Raw genomic sequence first — 27012 nt, forward strand, 5'->3', positions numbered from 1 at the left:
CCACATACCACATACCACATGATGGATATGTCGTTCCCAGTGTTCTCCCTTCTGAAATCCAACATGCCATCTCGTCGGTAAAGAGACAAAGGGCACCTGGCCCAGACAAGATCAGACCTGAACACCTGAAGAACTTACCATCAGTACTCATCAATACATTGGCTCGACTCTTCACACGCTACCTGTCTGAATGCAAGATTCCATCCCAATGGAAAACCAGCAGGACTGTACTACTATACAAGAAGGGAGACATCCACGACATTGGCAACTATCGCCCAATCTGCCTATTGTCTGTCATCTACAAACTGTTCACTTGAGTCATCCTGAATAGGATTAGCAGAACACTAGATGAAGGACAACCATGTGAACAAGCCGGATTCCGAAAAGGATTCAGTACCATCAACCATATCCACACGATTATTAAGCTCATTGAGGTTTCTCGGGAGTTCAAGATGCCGCTCTGTCTAACGTTCATTGATTTAAAGAAGGCCTTTGATTCTGTTGAGATGGAAGCGGTTATGGAAGCCCTAGCCAATCAGAGCGTACAAACTCAATACATCAGGATCCTTCGTGAGCTCTATTGCAGATTCACTACCAAGATCTCACCATTCTACAAAGAAGTAATCATCCATATCAAGAGAGGGGTTCGGCTGGGTGATACCATTTCACCAAAACTCTTCAGTGTCACCCTCGAGAACATCATGCGACGACTGATGGGAGTGAAGATAGATGGTCGGCAACTACACCACCTTCGCTTTGCTGATGACATCGTTCTAATAACACCAAACATTAGCCAAGCGGCACAAATGCTGAACGACTTTGACTGTGAATGTGGAAAGGTCGGACTACAGCTGAATCTTACGAAGACAATGTTTATGAGAAACAGCCTTGTTCCTGACGCTCCATTTGCTCTCAACAGAACCACCATCTCCGAATGCAACAGTTATATATACCCTTAACAGTCTTAGAATTTTACATTTTTCATTACAGATGTACTGAAAGAAATACAAAACTAATGGAATTGTTTTGGTTGTTTGAATAAAAATTTCTATAGACTAATATCTGAGGATATTAGGTTTTATTTGGAACCATTGATAATCAAAAAGTAGAATAGAAATGTTACAAAACTTCTTTACAAATCTCTGGTCTACAGGTTGATTTGTTCCTGATTTAGTTTGTTTTCAATATATATGTAGTAAGAAGTAGCAGTTTTTGAAACCATCATAATTATAATCTTTTATTGCTTTATATCTTTCGGGGCTTTTTCATTAAGTTTAAAAAGAAAATGAGTAATGATTTTATTCTGCCTTAAAAAATTCAACTTAAAAAGAAATGAAAAAAAATATCTTTGCCTTCCTCCCATTTAGCTCCCATTGTGAACCACTTAATGAAGCAATTCTGAAGACATCTTAGGGAATTCTTTATTTACCAAATATAATAGAAAGAACTATCCTGGGAGTTAGTGACTACGTAGAACATTAAACAGCAGCATCATGTATAGTGAATATTTTTAATGAAAGATTGACTTTTCTTTTTTAGGAATATATTTGTCCCAGATGTGAATCAGGCTTTATTGAAGAAGTGACAGATGACTCCAGGTAATGTATAAACTTATGAATAAATCAGCCACATTGGTATAAAAATCATTTTCTTTCAGAATCACCTGAATGAATAGAGATGCATGTGTTTTATGATCCTATTCTCTGCTGAGGGATAGGGGAGGATGTGAGAGTGAGCAGGCTAGTGACAGATGGAAGGGAAAGAAAAAAAATGTACATTTGAAATGTGGGCTGAGAGATAGTACAAAGGGAAAAGTACTTGCTTTGCATATGACTGACATTGGTTCCATCCCTGGTACTGCACACGCATCCCTGAGTACAGAGTACCCACCAGGTGTGGCTCAAAATCCCCTTCCCCTCTCAAAAGAAAGGAAAGTGGGATGCGGTGGGCATGTGATGGGACCCATTGCTTGTGATTGTGGCATTTCTTGGCATTTACATTCAGAATAAATTTGGTAAATTTTCATCTGTTTTCTGGGATTTTTAAAAATCTTTTTATTGGGGCGGGGGGTGTTAGTGTTTATGCCACACCTAGCAGTACTCAAGGCTTATTCCTGGCATCTTGCTCAGGGATCATTCCTGGTGGGACTTGGGGATAATATGCAGTATGAACCAGGGCCAGCCACATTCAAGATAAGTTTCTTCCCTACTGCACTATCTTTCTGACCCCTGTTTTGACTCTTTTTTTTTTCTTTTTGGGTCACACCCGGCGATGCACAGGGGTTACTCCTGGCTCTCTGCACTCAGAAATTACTCCTAGTGGTGCTCAGGGGACCATATGGGATGCTGGGAATCGAACCAGAGTCGGCGTGCAAGGTAAACGCCCTACCTGCTGTGCTATCACTCCAGCTCCTGTTTTGACTCTTGATGGGCTTTCAGTGACCACTTTGTTGCCTGAGGATAAATTACAGGTCCATATTTCGATAGCACAGTGGGTAGGGCATTTGCCTTGCACGCGGCCGACACAGCTGACCTGAGTTCGATTTCTCCACCCCTCTCAGAGAGCCCAGCAAGCTACTGAGAGTATCTCGCCCACATGGCCAAGCCTGGCAAGCTACTCGTGATGTATTCAATATGCCAAACACAGAAACAAGTCTCACAATGTTACTGGGCCCACTCAAGCAAATCAATGAACAACGGGAGGACAGTGACAGTGACAGTGATGTTTTTGGTAGACTGGGAGTGGTGACTGCTTTAGCCAGAGAAACAGTTATTTGTATTTTTTGTTCGTTGGTTGGTTTGGGGTTCATACCCAGCAGTGCTCAGGGCTTACTCCTTGCTCTGTGCTCAGGGATCACTCCTGAAGGGCCTCAGGACCATATGTGGTGCGTGGGATCAAAGTGTGTTCAACCATGTGCAAGGCAACTGCCATATCTCCTGTGCTGTCTCTCTGTCCCCATTTAGCTATGAGGAAGCTTTGGGACTCTTATTTTTTTGTATGACATTTTTAAAAAAATTTTTTTTTCTACTTTGCTGGGGATTGAACCCATGACCTCACACATTCAAGGGAAGTGTTCTGCCTATGAGCTGTATCCCCAGGCCATGACACTAATTTTTAAATTTTTATTTTTAGCTTACTCCTGACTCTCTTCTCAGAGGTCACGCATGGCAGTGTTCCAGCAGCCAATATGATGGGTGCTAGGAATCAAATCTGGGCTTGCAAACTTTCAGCCTATTGAGTTTTTTCTCTGGCCAGGACTCCTTTCTCACTACAATCATTGCAGTCAAGTAGATGCTGTTTTACTACTGTAATATTCAACAGAAACTTGGGTTGTAATACTTGAAATAGACTTTTATTAGTCTTAGTAAAGGTATAGAACCTATAAAAAGAAATACTTTTGAGAGTGACAATACCAAATAGAACTTCTTGGCTAATGAATCAAGCTATGAAAAAAAAAGTAGACTAGTATTGAAAGAAAGGACTTTTTGGGGATGGTTCAGAGAGGGGGTGCCACACCCATTGGTTTTCAGGGCATTGTCTTGACTCTGTGCTCCTGGTGGGATCAGGGGTCATATGGTGAGGTGGGGATCAAACCCGGTCAGCAACTTGCAAAGCAAGTATGATACCCACTGTATTATTGCTGCAGCCCACAATTACTCTTTTGTGACTGCTTGAACATTGCATGGATAATTGAAGTACCGACTAATCTGGAACTTCTTTTATTTTGGGACTGACTTTGAGGATTTCAATGACAGTAAATGATTTCTTCTTAACTGTTGCTATTGGCAGAACCTAAAGTTGAAGGTCCCTTCCACAACTAGGAAAAGCTACACATTTTACAGTATGTACTATTTAAGTTTATTAATGACTGGTGGTATATCCAAAGAGCTAGAGCTTCTAGGGCAGTATATGGCACAGGATCCAGTTAAATAACTACCAACTCCAAATCCATAAATTAGCATGATAGTGTAATTAGTGGTTTTGTGTAGATGGCATACTAACTTGAAATAGCTTTGTGTTTGTGGTTTTATAATTTCATCAAACATTTATTTTAGGAATTTACACTCTGCACGTGTTAAAGGTCATATTTGTTATTGATTTTGGGGTGGGGGTTGCAATTAATGGGTTTATTTTTTCTGAGTTTTTAAATAGTGATCTTGGTTTCTTGAGGCCTGTATACAAAGTATAGTTGTAAATGAGGGGGAGTGATTCACTGTAGGATGAGTCTTTTCTAGCAGGGAACTATAATTCTATGGATTCTCCCATGATTTAACATTTTCTTTTTAATTTGTGCCTTTGTAGGTTAGAGACTGACTGTGCAAATACTCACATGCATAAATTTTTATGTCTCTTTGAAAGATTAGTGTTTTAAAGAGTTAAAGATTTTTCTTACAATTAGTGTCTCAGAGGCAGCGCAATGAATCATTTCTTTCAGAAAAGTTTATAAATATTTGTTGATCCTAATATTTAGTAATTATAATGGTAAGTAGTAAATGTTAAATATACATGCATATTTGGTTTGTGGATCATATCCAAGATAAAAATACCCTAGATATATTTGTAGTAATGATCAGATGCTCAGGGCTTAGTCCTGACTCTGTGCTCAGGGATCACTCCTGGCATGCTCTGGGGACCATATGTGGTACTGGGGATCGAACCCAGGTTGCCATGTGCAAGGCAGTCACTTTACCTGCTGGACTGTCTTGCCAGCCCTTGATGTTAAGTATTAACAAGAAGTGGTCCTTATATTTAACTTTGGGGTAGGGGCCCTATTTGTTACTAAATAGTTCAGTATTAGGGGCACCTTCAAGTTTTCATGTGTTGTGATAATTTTCAGAGCATTCTGGTTCTTTCATTGTCCCTCCTATGATCAGCCCTATCACTCTTAATATACAAAGGATCAAGGAAAAGGAATGTTGAGGGAGCTTATGGGTAAAAGAACTCCAGAAGGCAGCATTAATTGTCAAGGGTGTTGGGGCCCTGGAGAACCTTCCTTCTGGAGACAAGAAGGAATGAGCCTGCCATTCCTGAGCACAGTTTGGTCAGCCCCGGGTTTGGTCAGGCTCCTAGCAATTTGTGGTCGTTCACTTATTTTGTTTACTGTAGATAGGTTTTTACTTAGAGGTTTCCTCCATGTTTGAAGGTTTTCACAAAACTGTTTCTAGTTTCTGAAGCAAATGCAGGAGTGAAATGTTTTCTAATTACGCTGTTTCTTGCAATTGATCGCATAGAGAGTGACACTGGCTTGGCTCTTTCAGTTTCCATTTCAGACTAACTGGGGTGTTTCATTTCCTCAGTGGACTTAGGCATTGCTCAAATTCGTATTTTTAGTTCTGAAGTGGAAGATGCTTGTAGTAGTTTGTAGACTTTATGTCTCTGGGGTGAGAGTACATGTTTGTTTGCTTATGTCTATCTCTTGAATTGAATGTAACAGCTTGATGTTCTTGTAGTTCTTACTATCTCTGTTCCCCCAGTGTGTTCACTTGATTTTCTCTCTCCTTTACATACTTCATGGGGGACAGTGGGATATACTATTTCTTCTTAGCCTTTGGGATCAAGTAGGTATTTATTACTTACGTTTGTGATATTAACTAATAACCTTTTTGAGTTATCAATATACGATCTGAATTAAAGGGCTTTGATTTAAATTACAGGTGATGAGGCCTCTGGTAGTGTCTGAGGTAAAAATACTCTAGATATATTTGTGTTAATGATCAGATGCACTCTTTCCCCTCTGAATTTATCATTATGAAAGGAGGGTAAGGGTGGCCATGGCTGAGACAAGTCTTAGGTATATTTATAATACAAAGTTAATTGAAACCCAAAATCAGAATTTAGAATGGTATGGAGGAGTTTCTTTTGGTTGGTGAGTTCAGAAAAGACTCAGTGGAAGAAAATGCATTTGAGAAACTATCCCCGCTAAAGATGAGAAATTAATAGGATTAACTATGACAAGAATTCTTTTTTTTTTCTTTTTGGGTCACACCCAGCAATGCACAGGAGTTACTTCTGGCTCTAAACTCAGGAATTATCCCTGGTGGTGCTTAGGGGACCATATGGGATGCTAGGAATCGAACCCAGGTTGGCCACGTGCAAGGCAAATGCCCTATCCGCTGTGCTATTGCTCCAGCCCTGTCTATGAGAAGAATTCTTAATGTCAAACCAGACCCCATAGTGTGGTTACATTTAAGGCTGGAGCGATAACACAGTGGGTAGGGCGTTTGCCTTGCATGTGGCTGACCGGGCCTACCCGGGTTCGATTCCTCCACCTCTCTTGGAGAGCCTGGCAAGCTACCGAGAGTATCTTGTCTGCACGGCAAAGCCTGGCAAGCTACCCGTGACGTATTTGATATGCCGAACACAGTAACAAGAAGTCTCACGATTGGAGACATGTGTGGGCCTGCTCGAGCAAATCGATGAACAATAGGAGGACAGTGACAGTGACAATTCCAGTATATTAACTGGTCTCAAATGTTGTGTTTATCTGATGATAAAAGGGTTTTTTAGTAAAACACCATTTTGAAAATTCTATTTTATTTCTCAGCCCCTTTAAGAATATATTATTCTTGGAGCTGGGAGTGAGAACAGCAGGAATTGAATCTGTCCCTGAGCATGTAGCTTCCCAGGTTCTACCCAGATCCTGCACTGCAGGAGTGTCCCAGGTGACCCTCAACCCTCAGGCCTACAGTGAAACCTCCTCAGGCCCCAGGGTTGGGCTGTAGGCCTGAGCACCATCTGCTCAGAAGAATGTTCCTTCCTCCTCGGAGGTTAGATTGGAACTGAGATGTTGTGGCACCTCTGTCTGATCTTTCACTTGACTTCTTTTCCTTGCCTTTAAAGTTGGTTGTAATATTTTCATAGATTTTTATAGATTAATCCACATGCCAGTTCTTAATAATTTGAATTGTAGGTGTCATGTTGGGCTGAGTTGTCTTTCCTTATTGGGTTTTGTTCTTGTTGAACCATTCTATATTTAGCCTCTGGGAGGGAGCTTGTTCCTGGGAATAGAATCACTACTCATTCTTTTTCGCTTCAGTTTTTTAGGTGGTGGTGGTAGCCGGATAGACAGTAGCACAGCAACACATTTTGCAGAGGTAAGTTTTCCTTTGGGTATAGGAATTCTTTAGCTAGTGGGTAGGTATTAAAATGACGATAGAATTTTACTTCCCAGTGCAACAACACATCAAAATGTATGGAAGAATGTGGGCCAGAGTAGCCAGGGCTACTTAGAGAGATTTGTGTTTTTGATAGTGGGACTTTGCATGAGGTATTTGGTAAATCTTGGATTTGGAGACATTAACAGCTTCAAAGTCCTCTTTTCACCTGTTAATGTTTTCAGTTCTCTCCTTGACTACTTTATTATGTGAGAATAAAAAGCTTCTGTTGTTTGTGATATAACCATGTTGCAGGTTCTGCTTTAGTGACAGGACAGTAAAGAAAAGAGCAGAGCAGGATGAGTTGTCACAGAAGTCACAGTGAAAGGGCCTTGGGTCTTCTACTGGGTACAGGATACCTACAGTGGCTGCTCGTGACTGTGGGAATCAGGTGTGACTGCAGTGAGTGACCAGCCTCAGGACACCATACTTGCTCTCCACATGGAACCTTTTTTTTAATGCCCAGTGCTTATATAAAATAGCATCTGCATTTTTGGGGGGAAAGCTACAACAGTTGATTTACATGTAATTCAAATCATGTAATTCAAATACATGTATTATAAAATCTTAAATGATACAAAATGAGACAGCTTATATCCTTAAAATATAATTTTATATTCAATGTTACTCCCCCCCCCCCCCCACTTTATCTATTGACCCAAAAGTCTCTTGTTTAGGCTTTAGTGGTTTGCTTTTTTAAAAATTTTAGTTTATGTTTAGACCAGAATGATAGTACAGCAGGTAAGGTGTTTGCCTTGCGTCTTGCAAACCCATATCCGATCCCCGGTACCCCAGATGGGCCATTGTGTCCACCAGGAATGATCTCTGAATGTTGAGTAAAGAGGAAGCCCTAAGCACTGCCAGGTGTGCTTCTTCCCAAAATAAAATTTTATTTTTTAACATTTTAACCATTTTTAAGTATACAGTGCAGTGACATGAAGTTTTGTTGGCTTTTTTTTAGCCTCTATTTTATTTATTTTATTTTATTTTATATTTTTTAGATTTTTATTAGTGAAATGCCATGAGGTACAGCTGTGGATTTACATATTTTTGTGGTTGGGTTTCAGTTATACAATGATCGAATAAGTTTTGTTGTTTTTTAAAATCATTCAGAGACTAAACTTTTGGGGACACACTCGCTCTTTCTGAGAAAAATTAAAAAAAAAAACAAACAACATAGATTTTTGTCCTTTTGTTCCTGCACAACTTGCTTTGGTATATAGAAAGTTAGCACATGTTAAAAGAAAAACCAAAGTTAAATTCCATAATCAGAATTTCTTTGTGTTTTAGGATTAAGTTAACCTTTTCCCAGAGATATCTCAAGTGCCTCCTGGAGAGCTATCAGGATTGGTTTTTGTTTGTTTTTAGTATTCATTTGAGTATAAAAGTGTTTTGCAGTATTTGAAAATGAGGGTTAATTGGAAGCTCAGACAACACTGTGCTCTGGGAACTATCTAAATGTCATATTTTCATGTTGTTTTTCTATTTACACTTACAGCTTGATAACATGTTTGGGTAATAATCCTGTTTTTTTATTTGTGTTCTGTGTTACCTTCTAATACTGGCAGTATTGGGTTTTTTGGGGATTAGCACTGAAGTGCCTTGCTCCAAGGGTTGATTTGCATGTAATTCAAAGTAGAGCCTGTCTTTGAACTCACATTTTGAGTTTCTCATTTAATGAATTTAAAAAGATCATTTAAAGAGTTTATTCTGCTCACTAGGCCTGGAAGCCTTTCTGATTTTAGTGTTCTTCTCCCCCCCCTCCCCGCCGTGTGTGATTTCTGATTCCATAAATTGTTCTTATTGGTACACATGCAGAAGAAATGCCATTTGATTTTTCTTAAGTGTTAGTTCTCTTTTGGGAAATGGAAGCATCATTCATATGTCAGTTTTTAGCTATGAATCACCAGGAGATGTATTAGAAAGAAAAATAAATACATGTAGTCAGTTTCCTAACTTTAGTAATTCTAAATCGGACATTGGTGCGAACCATCTGTCTTTCAGGTGATATAAGCAGTTTGCCAACTCATAGTCTGTGTCTTCATGTTCTTTAAGGTTTGTGTGAAGGGTGTGGTTGTTTTTCCACTGTGGATTTTCTTGTCATCATGACTAAGTATTTCCGGTTTCTCCTCTCTTAGTACTTTCTTTACATTTAGAAAGTGGAAAACATCACCTGTCTTTGTAATATTATAAAAATTGCCAAGGGTTAAAAAAATAGCTATGACGTTTATCTTGGGTTATTTTAGACTAGCACTCTCTAGATGTAACAGCAAGAAACAAATGGACTGGTTGCTTTGCCTATAAGGGATTTGTCATTTAGCTGACAAGCAAATGCTCCCATAGAGGAGACAAGAAAGCAAGAAAGAGTGCATGGTTAAATGATGTAGGATGTGGGATGATGTGGGATGTAGCAAGAACTGCTAGAGAGATTGGATGACTTCATCTTTGGGAAGATTATTTTGTCTCTTTAGGAAAATTGGTAATGAATGTGATAGGGAGATATGGTAGGAACAGGTGACGTGAATTGGAATCCTGATTCTCCCACTCACTGTGTAACCTGGGCAGAATCATTTAGTCTTTCTGTGCCTCTGTTTTCTCAATTGCGATTTGGGGAAAATTATCATACCTGCTTCCTAGTGTTGCTATAAAGATTTGGAATAGTTGATCTGTGCCTGGTATGTAGGTCCGCGGGCCTGCTATGCAGAGTTCTTAATAAATTTCAGCCAGTATTACCACCATGTCAAGAAGTAATAGAGTTTTGAAAGGTTGTTATTTTAGATAAGCAAAGAGCTTAGAAAAACTTAAGATAATGTTCACAGACTAAAATGTTTTATGCTATGTTCCTAGAGAAAAGTTATATGTAGAAACCAGTTAATATTTTAATTAATAATATAAACAAAGATGTATGCTCACTTTTGCTGTATTTTCTTTTTTTTCCAGCCAGAATTGTGAAGTGGTTACAGTTGTATCCTATGCAGTTGTATTCACTATACCTGTTACCTGTAAGGCCATGCTGTGAATGTTGCTTTTTTAGCTGACAGTGCTCAGGGGACCATGTGGGATGCTGGGGATCGAACTTGGGTTGGCTGCATGCAAAGCAAGCGTCCTACCTGCTGTACTGTGTATACTGTCTCTCAAGCCTCTACTATCCATACCTTAAAAAAAAAAATACTGCAATATATTAACATTTCAGTCTACATATTTTCAGAAGTATATCAGAAGTATTGTTCTTACCTGTTCTCAGGTAGCATTTCTAAACAAAATTTATCAAAATTAATCGTCTCTGTGAGTCCTTTTAAATGTTTCACCAAAACTCTATAATAGTGTTCTCTGTTTCTATATTTCTCTGTTTATGTAAGCCATGTCCTGAATACCCATTTTTGTTCTATGAGCTCCCCCCTCGCCCCCCCTCCCCCTTATACTTACCTAAGTCTGCTGAGAGGCAAATGAGCTGAAGCTGTTCTTATCCTTAGTGTTGATTTGATATATATTTGTGTGATGTGCTTTTCTTTTTGGAGGTGTGTGTGAGGGGGAGGTGCCCATACACCCATGGGCTCCAGGATCACTAGTGGCAGTGCTCTGGGGACCCTTTGTAGTGCCAGATATAGAACTGGGGCTCAGCTGCATGCAAGGCAAGTGCCCAAGTTCCTGTACGATTTCTCTGGCCTTGTGTGGTGTGCCTTTTTAGTTTGTGGTCTGTGGTAAGTGCACACTGTTATTTTGGGACAAATATATTAACTATTTATTTTTTGTCCTAATTTGCTTATTTTTTGTGGGGGGATGGGAGGGTCATGCTGGCTGTACTTGGGGTTTACAATCTTGGCTTTATGCTCAGGAATCCTGGCAGTGCTTAGAGGACTCTGTGTGGTGCCGGGGATTTGAAATGGCCTTAACCACATGCAAGCCAAGGCTCCATCCATAGCATTACTCTGTGCAAATATCTGTACTACCTAGCCCTATACTAATTCAAAACTTTTTTTTTGTTTTGTTTTTGGTTCCTGTCTGGTGTTGCTCTGGGGAGCTTGTACAGTGCTGGGGTCCAGTACAATGCCTCATCCTGATGGAGAAGCTTCCCTGAGCTGGACTTCTCTTCACTATTTGGTTTTGTTTTAGTGTCCCACTCCATGGTGCCAGGAGACTGCTCCTGGCTCAGTGTAGTCACTCTGCAGTGGTGGGGTGCTGTGTGGTCTGGGAGATCGAACTCAGGCTTCTTGCCTACAAAGCCTGCCTTCAGCCCATCGAGCTATCTCTCTGGGCCCTAATGCCAAACAATTAAAAATTACACATGTTTTATGAAAGTAAGTGCTAGGATATGGTACACTGGAAACTATGCTCTCAGTGAATGTATAAATTGGTGTAACACTATGGAAACAATTTGATAATAGATGACAAATAGACAAAGTCTTATACTTCTGCCATAGATAACACATACAAGAATGTTCATACTGGCTATTTGTGACAACAAAAAAAAACTGTATACTTTCTAGATGTTTATTCAAAAGAAAATATAAATTAAAAAAAATGTGAGGCTGGAGAGAGAGCTCCAAGGACTAGAGTTTATAGTTTGCACCCTAGGATTGGTCCCTGCACGCTGCTGCCCATTGAACCACTCGGTGCTGGATGTGGGCCAAACTTTTTTTTTTAAATGTGTGAAAATAAATGTAGCTAGCAGCTATTTGCACTAACTCGTAGAGCCAAAACAGCAGGAGCTTTCCACAAGGAACTTTCATAATTCATACTTTATTTCACTGTGTACATTTTCACTGACACTAAAAAGGCCAGCAAGGATAAACAGTGTATGAGGATGAGACAGCTGCATGTCTCCCAGGGGAAAGGATCAGTCTGGAGCGGAGGAACTGGGAAGCCTTAAGACTTACGGTCATAAGCTGAGCAGCTTTATGTCCTTGTTGTTAAATGTTTATTTGGAATTTTCCTTTAGGTATGAAACAGAAAGATTAGTATATGTAAGTCGTTGGATAGAATGAAATAAATAGTTTCCTGTGGAACTCTTAAATTAAAGGGTACTAGTGAAAATTAAAATAATTTATGGGAATCTCCTCCCATGCCCCTTTCCCCATTGACTACATCTGCTGTGCCAGTTATCCCCATACTCTTAGTGGTTGTCCAACAGAATTAGACATCCCTGCCCTGCTTTAGCGTGACTTGCACCTTGTTCTGTTGCTACATTTAGATGAGGGAAAATACTTTATTGACACTTGACTCCACTTTGTGGTGATGAAGTCTTTTTAAAAAAGGGTGTAGACATATCCATTTTATTTCAGTCAGATTATCTTACAGTGAGTGTGACTTTGTCCATGCTTTAGACTTATATTTTTATTTAGGAGAAGCTGATCAGAGAGAGTGTCTGTGGTCTCAATATTAATGGAAGAGTTAGACCACTGACTTGTTTATGTGGGAAATTATGTTTCTCAATATGTTTTTTCCTCTCATACATCTTAATTTTTTTGTTTTTATTTTTGAACGTTTTTATTTTTTCTTGAGGTGTCATAGTTTACAATAATTTCAAAGGTGCTATTTTATACTTGCAGAGCTACTACACCAAACCCTCCACCAGTGTTCACATAAACTTTAAAGACTGTTTTCCATGAAATTGGGAAGCATACTTCTCAAGTGCAGAACATTTGAATTTTGAATTGTTAAAGTCATTTTTCTCTTTTTTTTTCAGTATTTCTTCCTTTTCCTCTTTTTGTCCTTCTTGATACCAGTAAAACGCTTATTTTGTTTTTTACTAGCTCTGGGACCATTTGGACCACACCATGTTTTTCCAAGATTTTAGACCATTTTTAAGTAGCAATCCACTGGACCAAGATAATAGAGCTAATGAGAGGGGCCATCAAACTCACACTGACTTTTGGGTACCAAGTCGACCTCCACGGGTCCCAATGACTCGGAGATACAGATCGCGAGGAAGCACTCGTCCAGAGAGATCGCCAGCTATTGAAAGGTAAGTGCCAAGTTTCCCCTCCATGCCCCCCCTCTTGTTTGTGCGCTCTCTCTCTCTCTCTCTCTCTCTCTCTCTCTCTCTCTCGTGTGTGTGTGTGTGTGTGTGTTTTATAGATCTGGGCATAGAGCCCAGATCTCACATATGTGAAACCTTTGCTATACTGTTGAGTCACATCCTGAGTCCTCTCGGGAACCACTTCCTGAGGTCCTGGGGATGGAGGGGCTGGGGGTAGGGCAAGAGGGGGTGCAGGACATGGCCAACTGAACCACACTTCTGGCTCTTTAAGTTCTCTTAATGAATGACATTTGGCACAACCAATCTTCAGAAGGTTCTTAGACTACCTTTGATATAAGTTGGAGACAGTGAAAATGAAAGTGAATCACGATATTCAATTGCTACCAGTTAATGAACCATGACAGAGGGTCATTAAAGACTAACAAAATGGGTCTCAAACAAACATTTTTAAATTGTTTATCAGAATCTCTGAAGATACTCAAAGGGATACCAACTATATTAGCTGGCATTAGACCTCGACAGAGTGGGGGTCTGTATTGGTGAACCTAATATTCAATGTCATAAGGGTAAATACAGTTTGTGAGTGTAGAAATATTTGTGCAAAAAATGTTTATTAAGTGTTATTTATGCTGGGACATTGTATTGGACTCTGAGAATATGGTGACAACAGATGACAGCTCTTGATTCCATCAGTTCCATTTAGTGGGATCAGGAAACATTCATTTAAAAAGGTTTATTATTATTATTATTAGAAAGGCTTATACATCTGATTGTGCTTCATGTTTTTCTGCTCAATTGTTTAATCCATATGAATTATTAGGTACTATTGCTGTTCTCATTTTGTTTAGAAATAACTGAGACCGAGGAATAAAGTAACCGGAATCAGTGGCCAAGCCAAAACTTGAACTCAGGAACATGTGAATCTCATGTGTTCCATTACCTAATACAACAGCACTTAACCACATGTATATGTTTCAACTTAAGTGAATCAAAAGTAAATAAAACTCAGAATTCTTTTGGGGGGATAGGGGGTTAGTGGTGGTTTTGGACCACACCTGCCAGTGCTCAGGGTTTATTCCTGCCTCTGTGCTCAGGATTTACGCTTGGCCAGGCTCAGGGGACCATATGGGGTGCCAGGCATCAAACTTGGGTCAGTCACATACAATGCAAATATCCTACCTAATGAACTATCTTTCTAACCCCAAACTCAAAAATTTTACATTACAGTAGCCCATTTAATAACTCAGTAGCCACTGTACTTGTCTTTGAGCAGGTCTCAGAACATTTCCATCATCTGAGAAAGTCCTGTTGGAGAGGGGGTGTATGAGAGGCCATGAAGTGTTCCCACCACGTGGCACTCTCTTACCCTTACTCTCCATAAGTGATCGCCAGGGCTTTGAAACAGCTGTATTTTCCATTAGCTCATCTTATGTTTCATAAATTTTAAGAGTCAGTTGCAGACATTACTTCTTTGAACAAATATAGAATATGGGAAATCAGATTTAATGGGATTGTCTGGGACAAAGATCGTGAATTCTTAGACTCTCAGTGATCTGCAGTGTTCAGAGGCAAATCCTTTGCTCAGCAAACTGCTTGTAGCTTCCTTTCACTTCACTGCCTGACTGGGACCCTGTTGTTGAACCCCTCAACTACTGTTCGCCTACACTGTTCTCTTGCATCTTCCCCCATCCCCCGCCACCCCCAGTTCTGGGGTCCCCTTTTCCTGCATTGCCATTGACAATGGCTGAATACTGCCACAGACTCCTAGATCTCTAGTTGTAGTTTGATCTTTCCTCTGATTCAAGGTTTGAATACATAACCTGTTCAGCATTTTGTCTCAAAAGATGCTTTAAATTCATAGGAAGAATGAAAACTGACTTTTCTTTCAAACTTTATCCTTTTGGTTTATCTCTGACTTTGGGTATCTCTCTATCCAGTTTAGAAAACTAGTCATGAAATTTTAGTTTTGAGATGGGGATGAGGGGAGACATACCTCACGGTACACAGGACACACAGAATGTAGAGATGCAGGCTGCCAAAAGCCACTGGGTTCTGAGATTTGTTTCTGAGTCTCTGGGATCATGGCTTAGGCAGCTTGTTCAGTAGCCAAAGGGCCCGTTCGTTAATTTAATTTTTTAAAGTTAAAAAATGTAGATAATTAGCATAAATACATTATCACCCAATCCTCAAAATCTTTTATTATTCTTTTAAAAAAATTATTTTTGGGGAATGAATGGGTGGGGGGAAATCACACTTGGTAATGCTTAGGGATTACTCTTGGCTCTGCGTTCAGAAATTACTCCTGGTGGTGCTCGGAGGATCACTTGGCAAGTGCCCTACCCACTCTACGTAATCTCTCTGGCCTATATTCTGTTTAATGATTTAAAAAATTGGATCACCATGAATTACAATACTGATCCCTTCCAACACCAATTTCTTTCTTTTTTTTTTTTACATAACTGTATTCTTTTTTTTTTCTTTTCTTTTCTTTTATTTTTTTTAAAGTTGTAGATTTACAATTTTTTGTGCTTTGGTTTCAATTATACAATGATCAGATACCCATCCCTCCACCAGTGCCCATTTTCCACCACCATGGATAATATCCCTCCCACCCCCATCCCCCCATCCCCCCTGTCTCTGTGGCAGGGCAATCCCCTGTGTTCTCTCTCTCCTTTTGGGTGTTGTGGTCTGCAAAAGAGGCATTGAGTGGCAAACATGTTCAGTCCATAGTCTACTTTCCACATGCATCTCCCCTCCTGGGAGGATCCTCCAAACATCCTTTATTTGGTGCTCCCTTCTCTATCTGAACTGCCCTTTCCTCTAGGATACCCGGCTGGCCTCTAAGTTATGGAGTAATCCTCCTGGTGCTGATCTCAGCTATTCTTGGGTATTAATCTCATACTTTGTTACTTTATATCCCCCAGATGAATGCAATCTTTCTATGTCTATCCCTCTCTTTCTGACTCATTTCGCTTAGCATGATACTTTCCATATTGTACCACTTGTATGTAAATTTCATGACTTCATCTTTTCTAAGAGCTACATAGTACTCCATTGTGTAGATGTACCAAAGTTTCTTTAACCAGTCATCTGTTCTTGGGCATTCAGGTTTCTTCCAGTTTCTGGCTATTGTAAAGAGTGCTGCAATGAACAAACAAGTGCAGATGTCACTTCGACTATACATTTTTGCCTCTCTGGGATATATTCCCAGGAGCCAACACCAATTTCTTCACCAATGCCTACTTCCTTTGACCAATGTCCCCAGTTTCCTTCTGCCTTCCAGTCGCCTCCTGTCACAGGCACTTTTTTCTTTTTACCTACTAATCATGGTGGTTCACAATACTGTTACTGACAGAATATTGACTTTTCTTTAAAACTAGCAATTCTTGCCTGAATTACTACTATAATGACTAAAATAATGCTATTTATATGACTTTTACAAGGCATCATGAATTTTTGGTTGTTTTGGTTTGGGGCCGCACATCAGAACCTGGCAAGCTCTCCGTGGCATATTCCATATGCCAAAAACAGTAACAATAATGGGTCTCATTCCCCTGACCCTGAAAGAGCCTTCAATACGGCACTGTTGGGAAGGACGAGTAAGGAGAGGCTGCTAAAATCTCAGGGCTGGGACGAATGGAGGTGTTACTGGCACCTGCTCGCGCAAATCGATGAACAACGGGATGACAGTGATATAGTGATTGGTTTGGGGGGCACAACCAGCTATATTCAGGGTTTATTCCTCGATCTGTGCTCAGGGATCACTCCTGACATTGGTAGAGGACCATATGTGGTGCCCAGGGATAGAACTTGATTGAGTTGCTAGCTGTATACAAGGCAAGCACTTTAACCCCTGTCACATCTTTCTGGCTGTCGTGGATTTTGTTTTAAGTCCTCATTCATTTTGATAGGCAAATAATCTTACTTTGTCCGAATAGTTCTAGAATCTAAGCATTTCAGGAAGCAACCTTTTTTCACAGTGCCTAAAGAGAGTTGGGGTGTCAGAGTAAAGTGATCAGGTTGTATTTTCTGATTATCACTTGATAGCACAGTGGTAGGTAGGGCATTTGCCTTGCACACAGCCAGCCTGGCCGAGCCAGGTTCGATTCCTGCACCCCTCTTGGAGAGCCTGGCAAGCTACTGAGAGTGTCTCGCTTGCACGGCAAAGCCTGGCAAGCTACCCATGACATATTCAATATACCAAACACAGTAACAACAAGTCTCAAAATGGAGACGTTACTGGGCCCGCTCGAGCAAATTGATGAACAGTGGGAGGACAGTGACAGTGACAGTGACAGATCACTTGATAATATTTGTCTATTAGATAAATACAGCTTCTGCTGGGGTTCCTTTACTAGAAACAAAATGTTTTCAAGATTATTTTTCAATGCCAAATGAGAATGGGGAGAATTACTCTAATTTTTCTTTTCTATTCTGTGCATTAAAATACAACACGAGGGCCTGAGGGATAGTGCAGTGGGGAAGGTGCTTGCTTGCCTTGCATGTAGCTGACCTGAGTTCGATACCTGGTACCCTATAGGGTCTGCTGAACCCCACCAGGAGTGATCCCTGTGCTCCAAGCTAGGAGTAAGCCCTGAGCACTGTCAGGTGTGATCCAATCCCCTCCTCTCCAAAAAATCCCACCACAATGTGATTATTCTTGGAATAGTTTATGTTCTGTCCATTTCTTGCACTTAACAAGGTTTCAGTAAGTATTGCGTCAAGCTCGTATACCTAAGCCCTATCAGGCTTGGCTCTCTCTGATGATTGTCTCTGTCTCTCATGTTCATGCCATACTGACTCAGAAGAGATAGGGGAAAGTAATTTATGTAGCACAGTTTACAAGGAAATGGAAGTCTTTTTCATAGTCCTGTACCTAACTCTAAAACATTTCCCCCCAATCCACCGGGTTTTTGGTTTGTTTCTGGGCCACATCCAACTATTCTCAGGGCTTAGTTCTAGCTCTGTGCTAGGACTGATGGACTTGGGAGACCATACAGGGTGCCAGTGATTGCATCTTTCCCATTGTACTATTTCTCTGGTCCCCAACCTCTGTGCCTCTTGCCAAGAAGATCCTACTCACTAGATAATGTGACAAGTGCTTTCCATCCGCTTCGGTAAAGAAAGTTGGGTCAGCACGGATTTGGCTGCTCTCTCCTTTGCATTGAGAGATGGCAGGGGAGAGGGTTGTGGGTGGGAGAGATCATACAGCTGGGGAGGTGCTTTCTTTGCATGGCACCAACCTGAATTTAATCCCTGGAACCCCATATAGTCCTCTGAACACTGCCAGGAATGATTCCTGAGTGCAAAGCCAGGAATAAGTTGTGAACACTGTTGTTGGGTGTGGCTCAAAAAATAACAAAACAAAACAGAATTGGTTTGGTGTGAGTCAGGCAGTGTGTGTTAATTAGTGATTTTTTTTAGCTACTTAAGCTAATTGAATAAATTGTTTGTTACTTTAGCTTATTGTAGCATAGGATCGTTAACGTTCGTTTTATGTTCTGTAACGTTTTAGCAATTTTTTTGAGGATTTTAATCTTATCACATTAAATGCATAAACCATGGACATATTTCTGCTCTTGAATTTGTGTGGGTCATAAGTTCTGGTTTTTTGCTTGTTTTTTTGGGCGATTCTAGCAGTGTTCAGGAAGGGATAGAACTGCATGCAGTATAGGGGATCAGACCCAGACTTCCTGCCTCTTTGTGCCCCAAGCCCATTGCTTTCTATACATGTTACTGAAATAGTCTGGATGGGTTTTCCTCTGTCCTCATTATCCAGCACTTGTGCTTAAATAGACTCATTTAAGTTACTAAATAGATCTGTCATTATATCCTGGTCTCCTGGGGCTGCAGGAGACTCAGTTCTTGGCTCTCCCCCAGCCCAGCAGCCTTTCCACGGCAGTCAGGTATCTGCATGTCCTCTCTGAGGGCTCACAGTTGCAGAGCTCAGCGGATTTTGATGTGCTTGATTAGCTGCTCTTCCCCATGAGAACCGCCCCCCTAAGAAGACAGGCATGTCATTCTTGTCCATCCCAGAATACTCAGTGAGTGAATCAATGAATGAAGTCTCTGTGGTTATAAAATATGTTAGTGACCTCATGCTTTTCTCTTTGAATGGAACTTCGGGTGTTTGGGGGTTGGGAACAAACACCCAGAAATGCTGTTTGTTATACCTCATGCTCTGCCAAGCTGTGCCAGATCTGGGTTCAATCTTCAGTTCTAAGTAGAGCTGTAGCACTGTCCTCCCATTGTTCATCGATTTGCTCGAGCAGACCCAGTAATGTCTTCACTGTGAGACTTGTTGTTACTGTGTTTGGCATATCGGATATGTCATGGGTAGCTTGCCAGGCTTTGCCTTGTGGGCGAGATACTCTCGGTAGCTTGCCGGACTCTCCGAGAGGGGCAGAGGAATCGAACTCGGGTCGGCTGCGTGCAAGGCAAATGTTCACCCGGTGTGCTATTGCTCCAGCTCAGTTCTACGTATTGTCAGAAAAATATAAATACTTCAGAATAGACAAAAACCAGTCATGCTTCATGGCATGCTTGATATATGGTTCCTTTTTGGACCAATATAAATTAATTTCTGGTACCTGCATCACACCTGTAGTAAGTAATGTGCCTTTTTATAAAATTAAATTTTAATTTTAAAAGTTGTTCATACCCCGGGGGGAAAGTGTGCTGTCCCTCCACCTGCTCTCCCTTGGCGGTTCGGTGGCTGCCATCCTCCAGAGGCCACTGGACAGTCAGGTTTGGGCCCCCAGTGACGAGTGACGGGGGGCCTCACAGGATGGGGATGGAGCCGGCCCTTTCCTCCCTGTCCCAACAAGACCCCGAGTCACTGGCCTACGAATGGCCTCTTTGGCTCCTGATCAAGCTGCTTAATGGCCATGATCCCAGAGACTCAGGAACAAATCTCAGAACCCAGCAGGTTTTGGCAAGAAATCCCTCCAGATTTAATTAAAATTTTGAAATTTCAAAATCACGCAGCCACTACTGCAGCCACATGACATCATATGTTATTCATAACCAGCAATAGAAAACAAATTGTCTACTGTTGCCTTTTTGGCAGATCTGAATGTTGGGGTAAAGTCCCAAATAATAATTGTGGGTCTCATGTCAAAATATTGAATGTAATCAAAGTGGAGAGAGAGTAATTTGGAAATCATCTGCCCCACAGGTAGGGGGAGAGGGGGAGGGTGTGGGATGGGGGTATACTGGGGTTTTTGGTGGTGGAGAATGGGCACTGGTGAAGGTACGGGTGTTTCATTGTATGACTGAGACTTAAACCCAAAAGCTTTGCAACTGCTCTCATGGTGATTCAATAAATAAAATTATAAAAAATGGAAAAAAAAGTAAGGTAGAGTTCATGTACAGTTCAATCAGCCTAATCAGTGGTTGAATAAATAGCAGGACTCCTACATAAATATATATATGTTGTTCACAATAACTTATTACATTCAATATTCCAACACCAATCCCACTACCATTACATTTTCCCACCACCAGTATTTTGGATTTTCCCAACCACCACCCAAGCCTGCCCTAATATCAGGCCCTAAATAATTTATTTTCTACTGCTTGTTATGAATAATCCGCTAAAATGACTTTAAAGTTTCCTTAGAAGAAAGCATGTGAGGGGCTGGAGCGATAGCACAGCGGGTAGGGCGTTTGTCTTGCACGCAGCCAACTCGGGTTCAATTTCCAGCATCCCATATGGTCCCCTGAGCATCGCCAGGAGTAATTCCTGAGTGCATGAGCCAGGAGTAACCCCTGTGCAATGCTGGGTGTGACCCCCAAAAAAAAAGAAGAGGAAGAAAGTGTGTGAAGATCATTGTATCTAAACCCTTGTATAAGAGATTTACTAACATGCTGTTACAGATTGAGCCATGTGTGCTTATATATTTTTTTAATTTTTTTTTTATCATGATCAGTTACCTTCTACTTTATACTCCATCCAGTGTGGTATGCTACTTCTAGTATATCAGTGTTGTAAAGTATGAGATGTCGTTTGTGGCCTTGTATGCCAGGAATTCTAAAATTTTAAATAGGGTGATACAGCTGGAGTTTGATTTTTTTTATTTATTATTTTTTTAATTTTTGGGTCACACCCAGCGATACACAGGGCTTACTCATGGCTCTGCACTCAGGAATTACTCCTGGCAGAGCTTGAGGAATCATAGGGGATGCTGGGAATCAAACCCGAGTCAGCCACATGCAAGGTAAATGCCCTATCTGCTGTGCTATTGCTCTAGTCCCTGGAGTTTAATTTTCAACTGGATAGTGATTTTGGAGTCTGGAAGTATCTCTGCAACTTGTTGATCTCTTCCAAGATTTTTTGTGAGTCTCTGGATTATGACCATGAATGAGTTTATGTGGCACCAGAGGCAATGACTGCCACGCTACCAGAAACACTGGGAGTAGGGGGAGGTCACCCATTCCAAACTCTGTGAGAACCTGGAGATTTCTGTTACAAAACTCACATACCTGAGTTTTTCCAGCAGATTAACTCATGGATGAGGCTTGTTGGAACCTGTGTGTGTAGATCGGCCGTGAGCCTGGTGGCTGTTGAGTTCTGGAAGGTTTTGGCTGTCAGGGCTCTGTTAGGGGGTGAAGGAACTCATCCGTCCCCCTCCATGTTGCCCCGGATGTGAGGTTCACCCTGGTGTAGCGTCTGGAGACATATCTCAGTAATGTGCCTGTAAGGGTGGCATTTATCTGTCGTAACAGACTTCCAGGACTGTGGTGTCCTCTGCTGTTGAATGCAGAAGTAATTTTGCATTGTACACCATATTTGTTGGTTTATTTAGCTATCATTTGTGCATTTAATTTGTCCAGAATGATATATGCCTCAAAGGAGTCATTTTTATCATTGTTTTCGATCAAAATATTCTTTTTTTTTTTTGAAAATCCTCATGTTCACTTTCTCTTATTAGCTGCCATTATTCATCATGATCATCTCCTGAACCACATTTGAAACATTCTTCCTTGCCAGTATATTAATAAATTTCATTGACAGTTTTATGTTCCTTGTACTTAGATACATTAGCAATTCTCTTCTGAAGAGGATGAGAATATTATTGGTTCTTAATTTTTTTTCTAGCTTGCAATTATAGATTCATCAGATGAATCATCTATTTCCATGTCAATTTATATTCTAATGGGGGAAACAACATGCTAATGACTCATTTATACATTTATTCAACATAGCAGTTATAATTATTAATACAAAATATAAATCTTATCAAAAAAGATGCAATATAAAATAATATAATGACAGTAAACTAACTCCAGCAGTCAATAATAGGCAGCTGAAGTATCAACAGAAATACTCATTTTGCCAGAATTTTATATTGCACTTTGGGGAAAACTGTGTTGACAAACCCATAGTAAAATTAAGCTTTATTGTTAATTGTAAAATTTATTTATTATAAAGTCAAAATTAGCTTTATTGTATACAACCCTTGTGAATTAGTGAAGTGGGGTATTTGGATATTTGTTTTAGCAGACTCAAAAGCAGGCCCTATACATAGCATTCATTCTTTCATGGCGTGGAAGTATCACTTCAGAAAATTGTACCAGGCAGATTGCTGGTGAGCACTAGAATCATGGTACACTCTTGCAGCAGTTGCTGGATCGAATTCCTACTGCACTGGCATAACTCGCATCACTTTACCTGAGGAATTAAAATTGAGGTGCCACTTACCGATTTATAAAAATAAACAGAAAAGGTTTTCTACTGGAGTAAGGAACCCCAGAGTTTTTAGAGAAGTAGATGGTCGCTTATAAATAAGCCAATGCTCTTGAAAAGATGAGAGAATAGTCACTTTATTAAGCAGTTGGCACAGTGTTGAGATGACAATGAAAGAATTTATCCCAGAGCAATGGTCAGCCACTACACAGTCACTGGGTGATGTGCGTCCGACCCATCAGTCTGAGTCAAGTTCGTGCTTATTAAGAGAATTTCATAAATGGTCATGAAAGTTGTTTTTTTGTGGGGATAGAAATATGTGTTGTTAACTTGTGTTCTGTATAAAACTGTGAAGTAGAAAGGAAATTAGATTCCAGTGTTATTCTTGAACTATGAAAATCCCTTGATTATTAACAGGAAATATCCATGGGAAGAACAAGTGTTTCTCCTTTCTCTGAAGCTAAATTAGATGGATAGCTTCCTAGAGTGAGAAAAGGTGAAAAGGGAGATTTTTGTAACAGGATCCAAAAATTAGGTAAAAGGAGGGAGGCCGGAGCAATAGTACTGTGGGTAGGGCTTGTATGTAGCTGACCTGAGCTCCTTTTCCGACAACCCAAAGAATTCCATCTGCCCTATGAAGAACCAGATGTGGCCCAAACACACACCTCCCCACAGTCATACAAAACAAAACAAAGCAAAACAGAAACCCAAGGAAAAGAGAGATGTCAAATGAGTGAATATTGTGGTGTTTGTCCAAATAAGCCAAGAATGAATACTGGTGAGTGCTTCAGAAGCTATCACGTCATAGTGAATTATAAAATGTAGGTTTTACAAAGCATACTTATAAAATCACGGTCCTCCCGTTGTTCATCGATTTGCTCGAGCGGGCCCAGTAACATCTCTATCATGAGACTTGTTGTTACTGTGTTTGGCTTATCAAGATACTCTCGGTAGCTTGCCGGGCTCTCCAAGAGGGGCGGAGGAATCGAACTCGGGTCGGCCATGTTGGCTGCTTGTAAGGCAAACACCCTACCGCAGTGCTATCGCTCTAGCCACACTTATAAAATATATTTTAAAAATTAGTAAGTAGCTGTCTTTTTTTAAGAAGGGGGAGGGCATCTGTCAAGATAGTACAGTATGCTGTGTATTTTCTAAAGAGCGGTGATGTTCTCTGTCTCTCCTGCTGCTTTCGTTCAGTGATCTTCGTTTTCCCCACTCCAGGAGGCCGACAGAGATGGGTAGGCAAAGGAAGAATGAGGGCCAGGCTGGTCGGTATCAATTGCAGTTTATTCCAATCTCCTCTCCAGACTCCTCCAATTCCCTTTCCCCTCTCTCTCCAGCTCCCTTCATTTTCCTTCTTGCTTCCCCCTCATTCTCCTTCCAGCCTTCGAATCTGACTCTGCCTCCCTCCTCTCTCACAGTCTTAGTTTAAATAGCAATCACGTAGTGATACAAAGGTGGGTTGAACATTAACAAATAAACCCAAGAGGGGTAAAGCCTCTCCTGCAGGAGATTAACTCAAGGATAAAATCTCATCTAAAGAGATTACTCTGGATTACTAGGAAATCCACTCAAGGGTGGGATCCCAAGGAGGGTGTGTCACTTTCTTATTTCCTCAGCTAGTAATCCACTTAAATAGTTGTAGTAAATCTACTTTTAATATTTCTAGCAATGTCATTCTATTTGAGCACAGTAAGAGATATAAACTTAAGGTTTGGTTCTTCCTGAGGACATCTCACTATATATTCCGCAGTATATACATATGTGTGTGTGTGTGTGTGTGTGTGTGTGTGTGTGTGTGGCGATAGCAGAGTGGTAGGGTGTTTGCCTTACACGTGGCCCAAGCGGCCGACCTGAGTTTAATTCCTCCTCCCCTCTCAGAGAGCCCGGCAAGCTACCGAGAGTATCTTGCCTGCACAGCAGAGCGTGGCAAGCTACCCGTGACATATTCAATATGCCAAACACAGTAACAAGTCTCACCATGGAGACTACTGGGCCCGCTTGAGCAAATCGATGAACAACGGGAGGATAGTGATAATGATGTGTGCATATATATATATATATATATATACATATATATCTATATCTATATCTATATCTATATCTATATATACTGCAATTGATACCGACCAGCTTCTCTCTCTATATATAGAGCTGTCCTCAGACCAGGTTAGTCTTCCTAACTCCAGCAGGGTCCTAATCTTGTCGCTACTTTTGGATCATGGCAACATTTGTCCATGATCATACCCTCAACTTATAGTTGAGTATTGTGGTGCTTTGCCTTGGCCCATTTTGAAGCCAGGGTAGCTCACAGCTTGTCCTGGGTCCATTCAGTCCCTCGTCAGGACCCTCGTCAGCTTTTGGGGTGCTAGGAACTAAGGGCAACTGAGTCAGGAAAGCAGATGCCCAGGAGTAAATATTATTCGGAGTCAATCAACTCCCAAGTTACAAAAGCATAATATTGACTTTCTTCCTGTGTTCATACAGAAAGGACATTGCTTTAAGGTAAACTATGTAAAAGACATAACTTAAAAAGTTCAGTGTCCTTAGAAGGATCTGATCTTATAGGTTAACAGAATATGATTGGGGGAAAAGGTGGTTAGCTGGTTGGGGAGGTGAGCACAAAAGAGTTTACAGATAAACAGAGGAATGGGAGTGACTGATGGGTGTAACCTGACAAACCTAAGCTCCCTGTGGCAAGGGAGAAAGGACAAACCAGTGTTATCCGACAGTATGTGGCTGACCTGAGTTTAGTACCTGACACCCCATTTGGTTCTCTGAGTCCCACCAAGTGATCCGTGAGCACAGAGCCAGGAGTAAGCCCTGAGCACTGACAAGTTAGGCCCAAAACCTTCCCCCTGAAACAAAACAACTTATATCTGAGCACTTTCTCTGAGACCAGTGCCAGCCCTCTTGCATAACAGAGTAGAACACGTGCGGAGTGTTTTGGAGTCATATGTGGGCTGGAGAGATACAGCTCAATGATGAATGCATGCTTTGCATATGGGAGGTCAAGTAGATCTGAACTCCACCAGGAGCAGTACCCTGCCTGGCCCCCAGCACAGAGCTGGGTAGCCTGCAGCACTGCCATGTGTGACCTTAGAACAACAGCCGAAAATGAAAGTAATGAGAAGTAGATCTAGTATGTCAGGGTGTCTCCAGGGGATCAGTAAAGAGCTCCTGAAAGATAGGTTTTCATTGACAGCAGTATAACTTATATGGTTTTTTTTTTTTTTGCTTAGGTAGAAAAGAATATATCTCACATTGTGTATTCATTCTGCAAATACTGAGTGTGTCTCTAAAATGTTTGCTTTGCCCCCTAATCTGCGGTTTTGATGATACTGTGGCTTATCCAGGTTAATAATCCTGTCCTGAAAAGACTGACTCATTTTTATCTAAAGTTAAATGAACCTGACCTGTGCCGGGAGACTCATTTATCAGTTTACAACTGAGGAGATTCTGTTTCAGTGACTGGGAAATTCATTTCTGCTTGTTTGTATACTGCTGAGTTTGCATTTTTCAGCATGATCTCATGAGCAATCAGATGGGTTTTTTGTTTATGGAAAAAAAACAAAGAAAAATTGCATGGGAGAAATTTTCCTCAGATTGTGATAAGCCTAAGGATTCATTTATATTTCACTAGTGTTCATATTTGTCAGTCGTTCTTTCTCTTTGCTGCATCTTATTGGGTATTAACACATTTGTACTTGTCTAGCTTAATAGAGCTATACTGCCTGTTATGGCAGTGCCTGGCAAGCTCCCTGTGGCGTATTTGATATGCCAAAAACAGTAACAACAAGTATCACAATGGAGACGTTACAGTTGCCCGCTCGAGCAAATCGATGAACAACATGAGGACAGTGCTACAGTGCTATTGCTGTTAGTCTGCATCTACATTAAGACTTATTATGTTGGGGTGGGGGTAAGCCATATCCAGCTGTGCTCAGAACTTACTTCTGGTTCTGCACTCAAGGATCTTTCCTGTTAGTACATGGGGGACCATATGTGGTACAAAGAATTAAATCCAAGTTGACTGCAAGTCAGGTGCCCTACCCACTCTACTATCTCACCTGCCCTGAACACAGAGAAGTGACAGGCATTTCTTTGATTAGTGTGGAGAGTTCTGTTCAGAGAGGGGAAAAGCACAAGGAAATCACTGATTGATCCCTAGCAAATCTGATATTTGGGCA

General features: G+C 40.8%; 1 protein-coding gene across 1 annotated transcript in view; it reads left to right on the forward strand.

Moving 5' to 3' along the window:
- Positions 1 to 27012, forward strand: part of RNF115 (ring finger protein 115) — a 60834-nt gene that overhangs the window by 21411 nt on the left and 12411 nt on the right. Inside the window, exons 2-4 of the mRNA XM_056123483.1 lie at positions 1540 to 1598; positions 7037 to 7094; positions 12908 to 13119. Coding sequence (XP_055979458.1) covers positions 1540 to 1598; positions 7037 to 7094; positions 12908 to 13119 — 329 coding nt within the window. The remainder of the gene's footprint in view (positions 1 to 1539; positions 1599 to 7036; positions 7095 to 12907; positions 13120 to 27012) is intronic.

The sequence above is a fragment of the Sorex fumeus genome, unplaced genomic scaffold (assembly GCF_029834395.1).
Source record: "Sorex fumeus unplaced genomic scaffold, SorFum_2.1 ptg000047l, whole genome shotgun sequence".
Taxonomy (NCBI): domain Eukaryota; kingdom Metazoa; phylum Chordata; class Mammalia; order Eulipotyphla; family Soricidae; genus Sorex; species Sorex fumeus.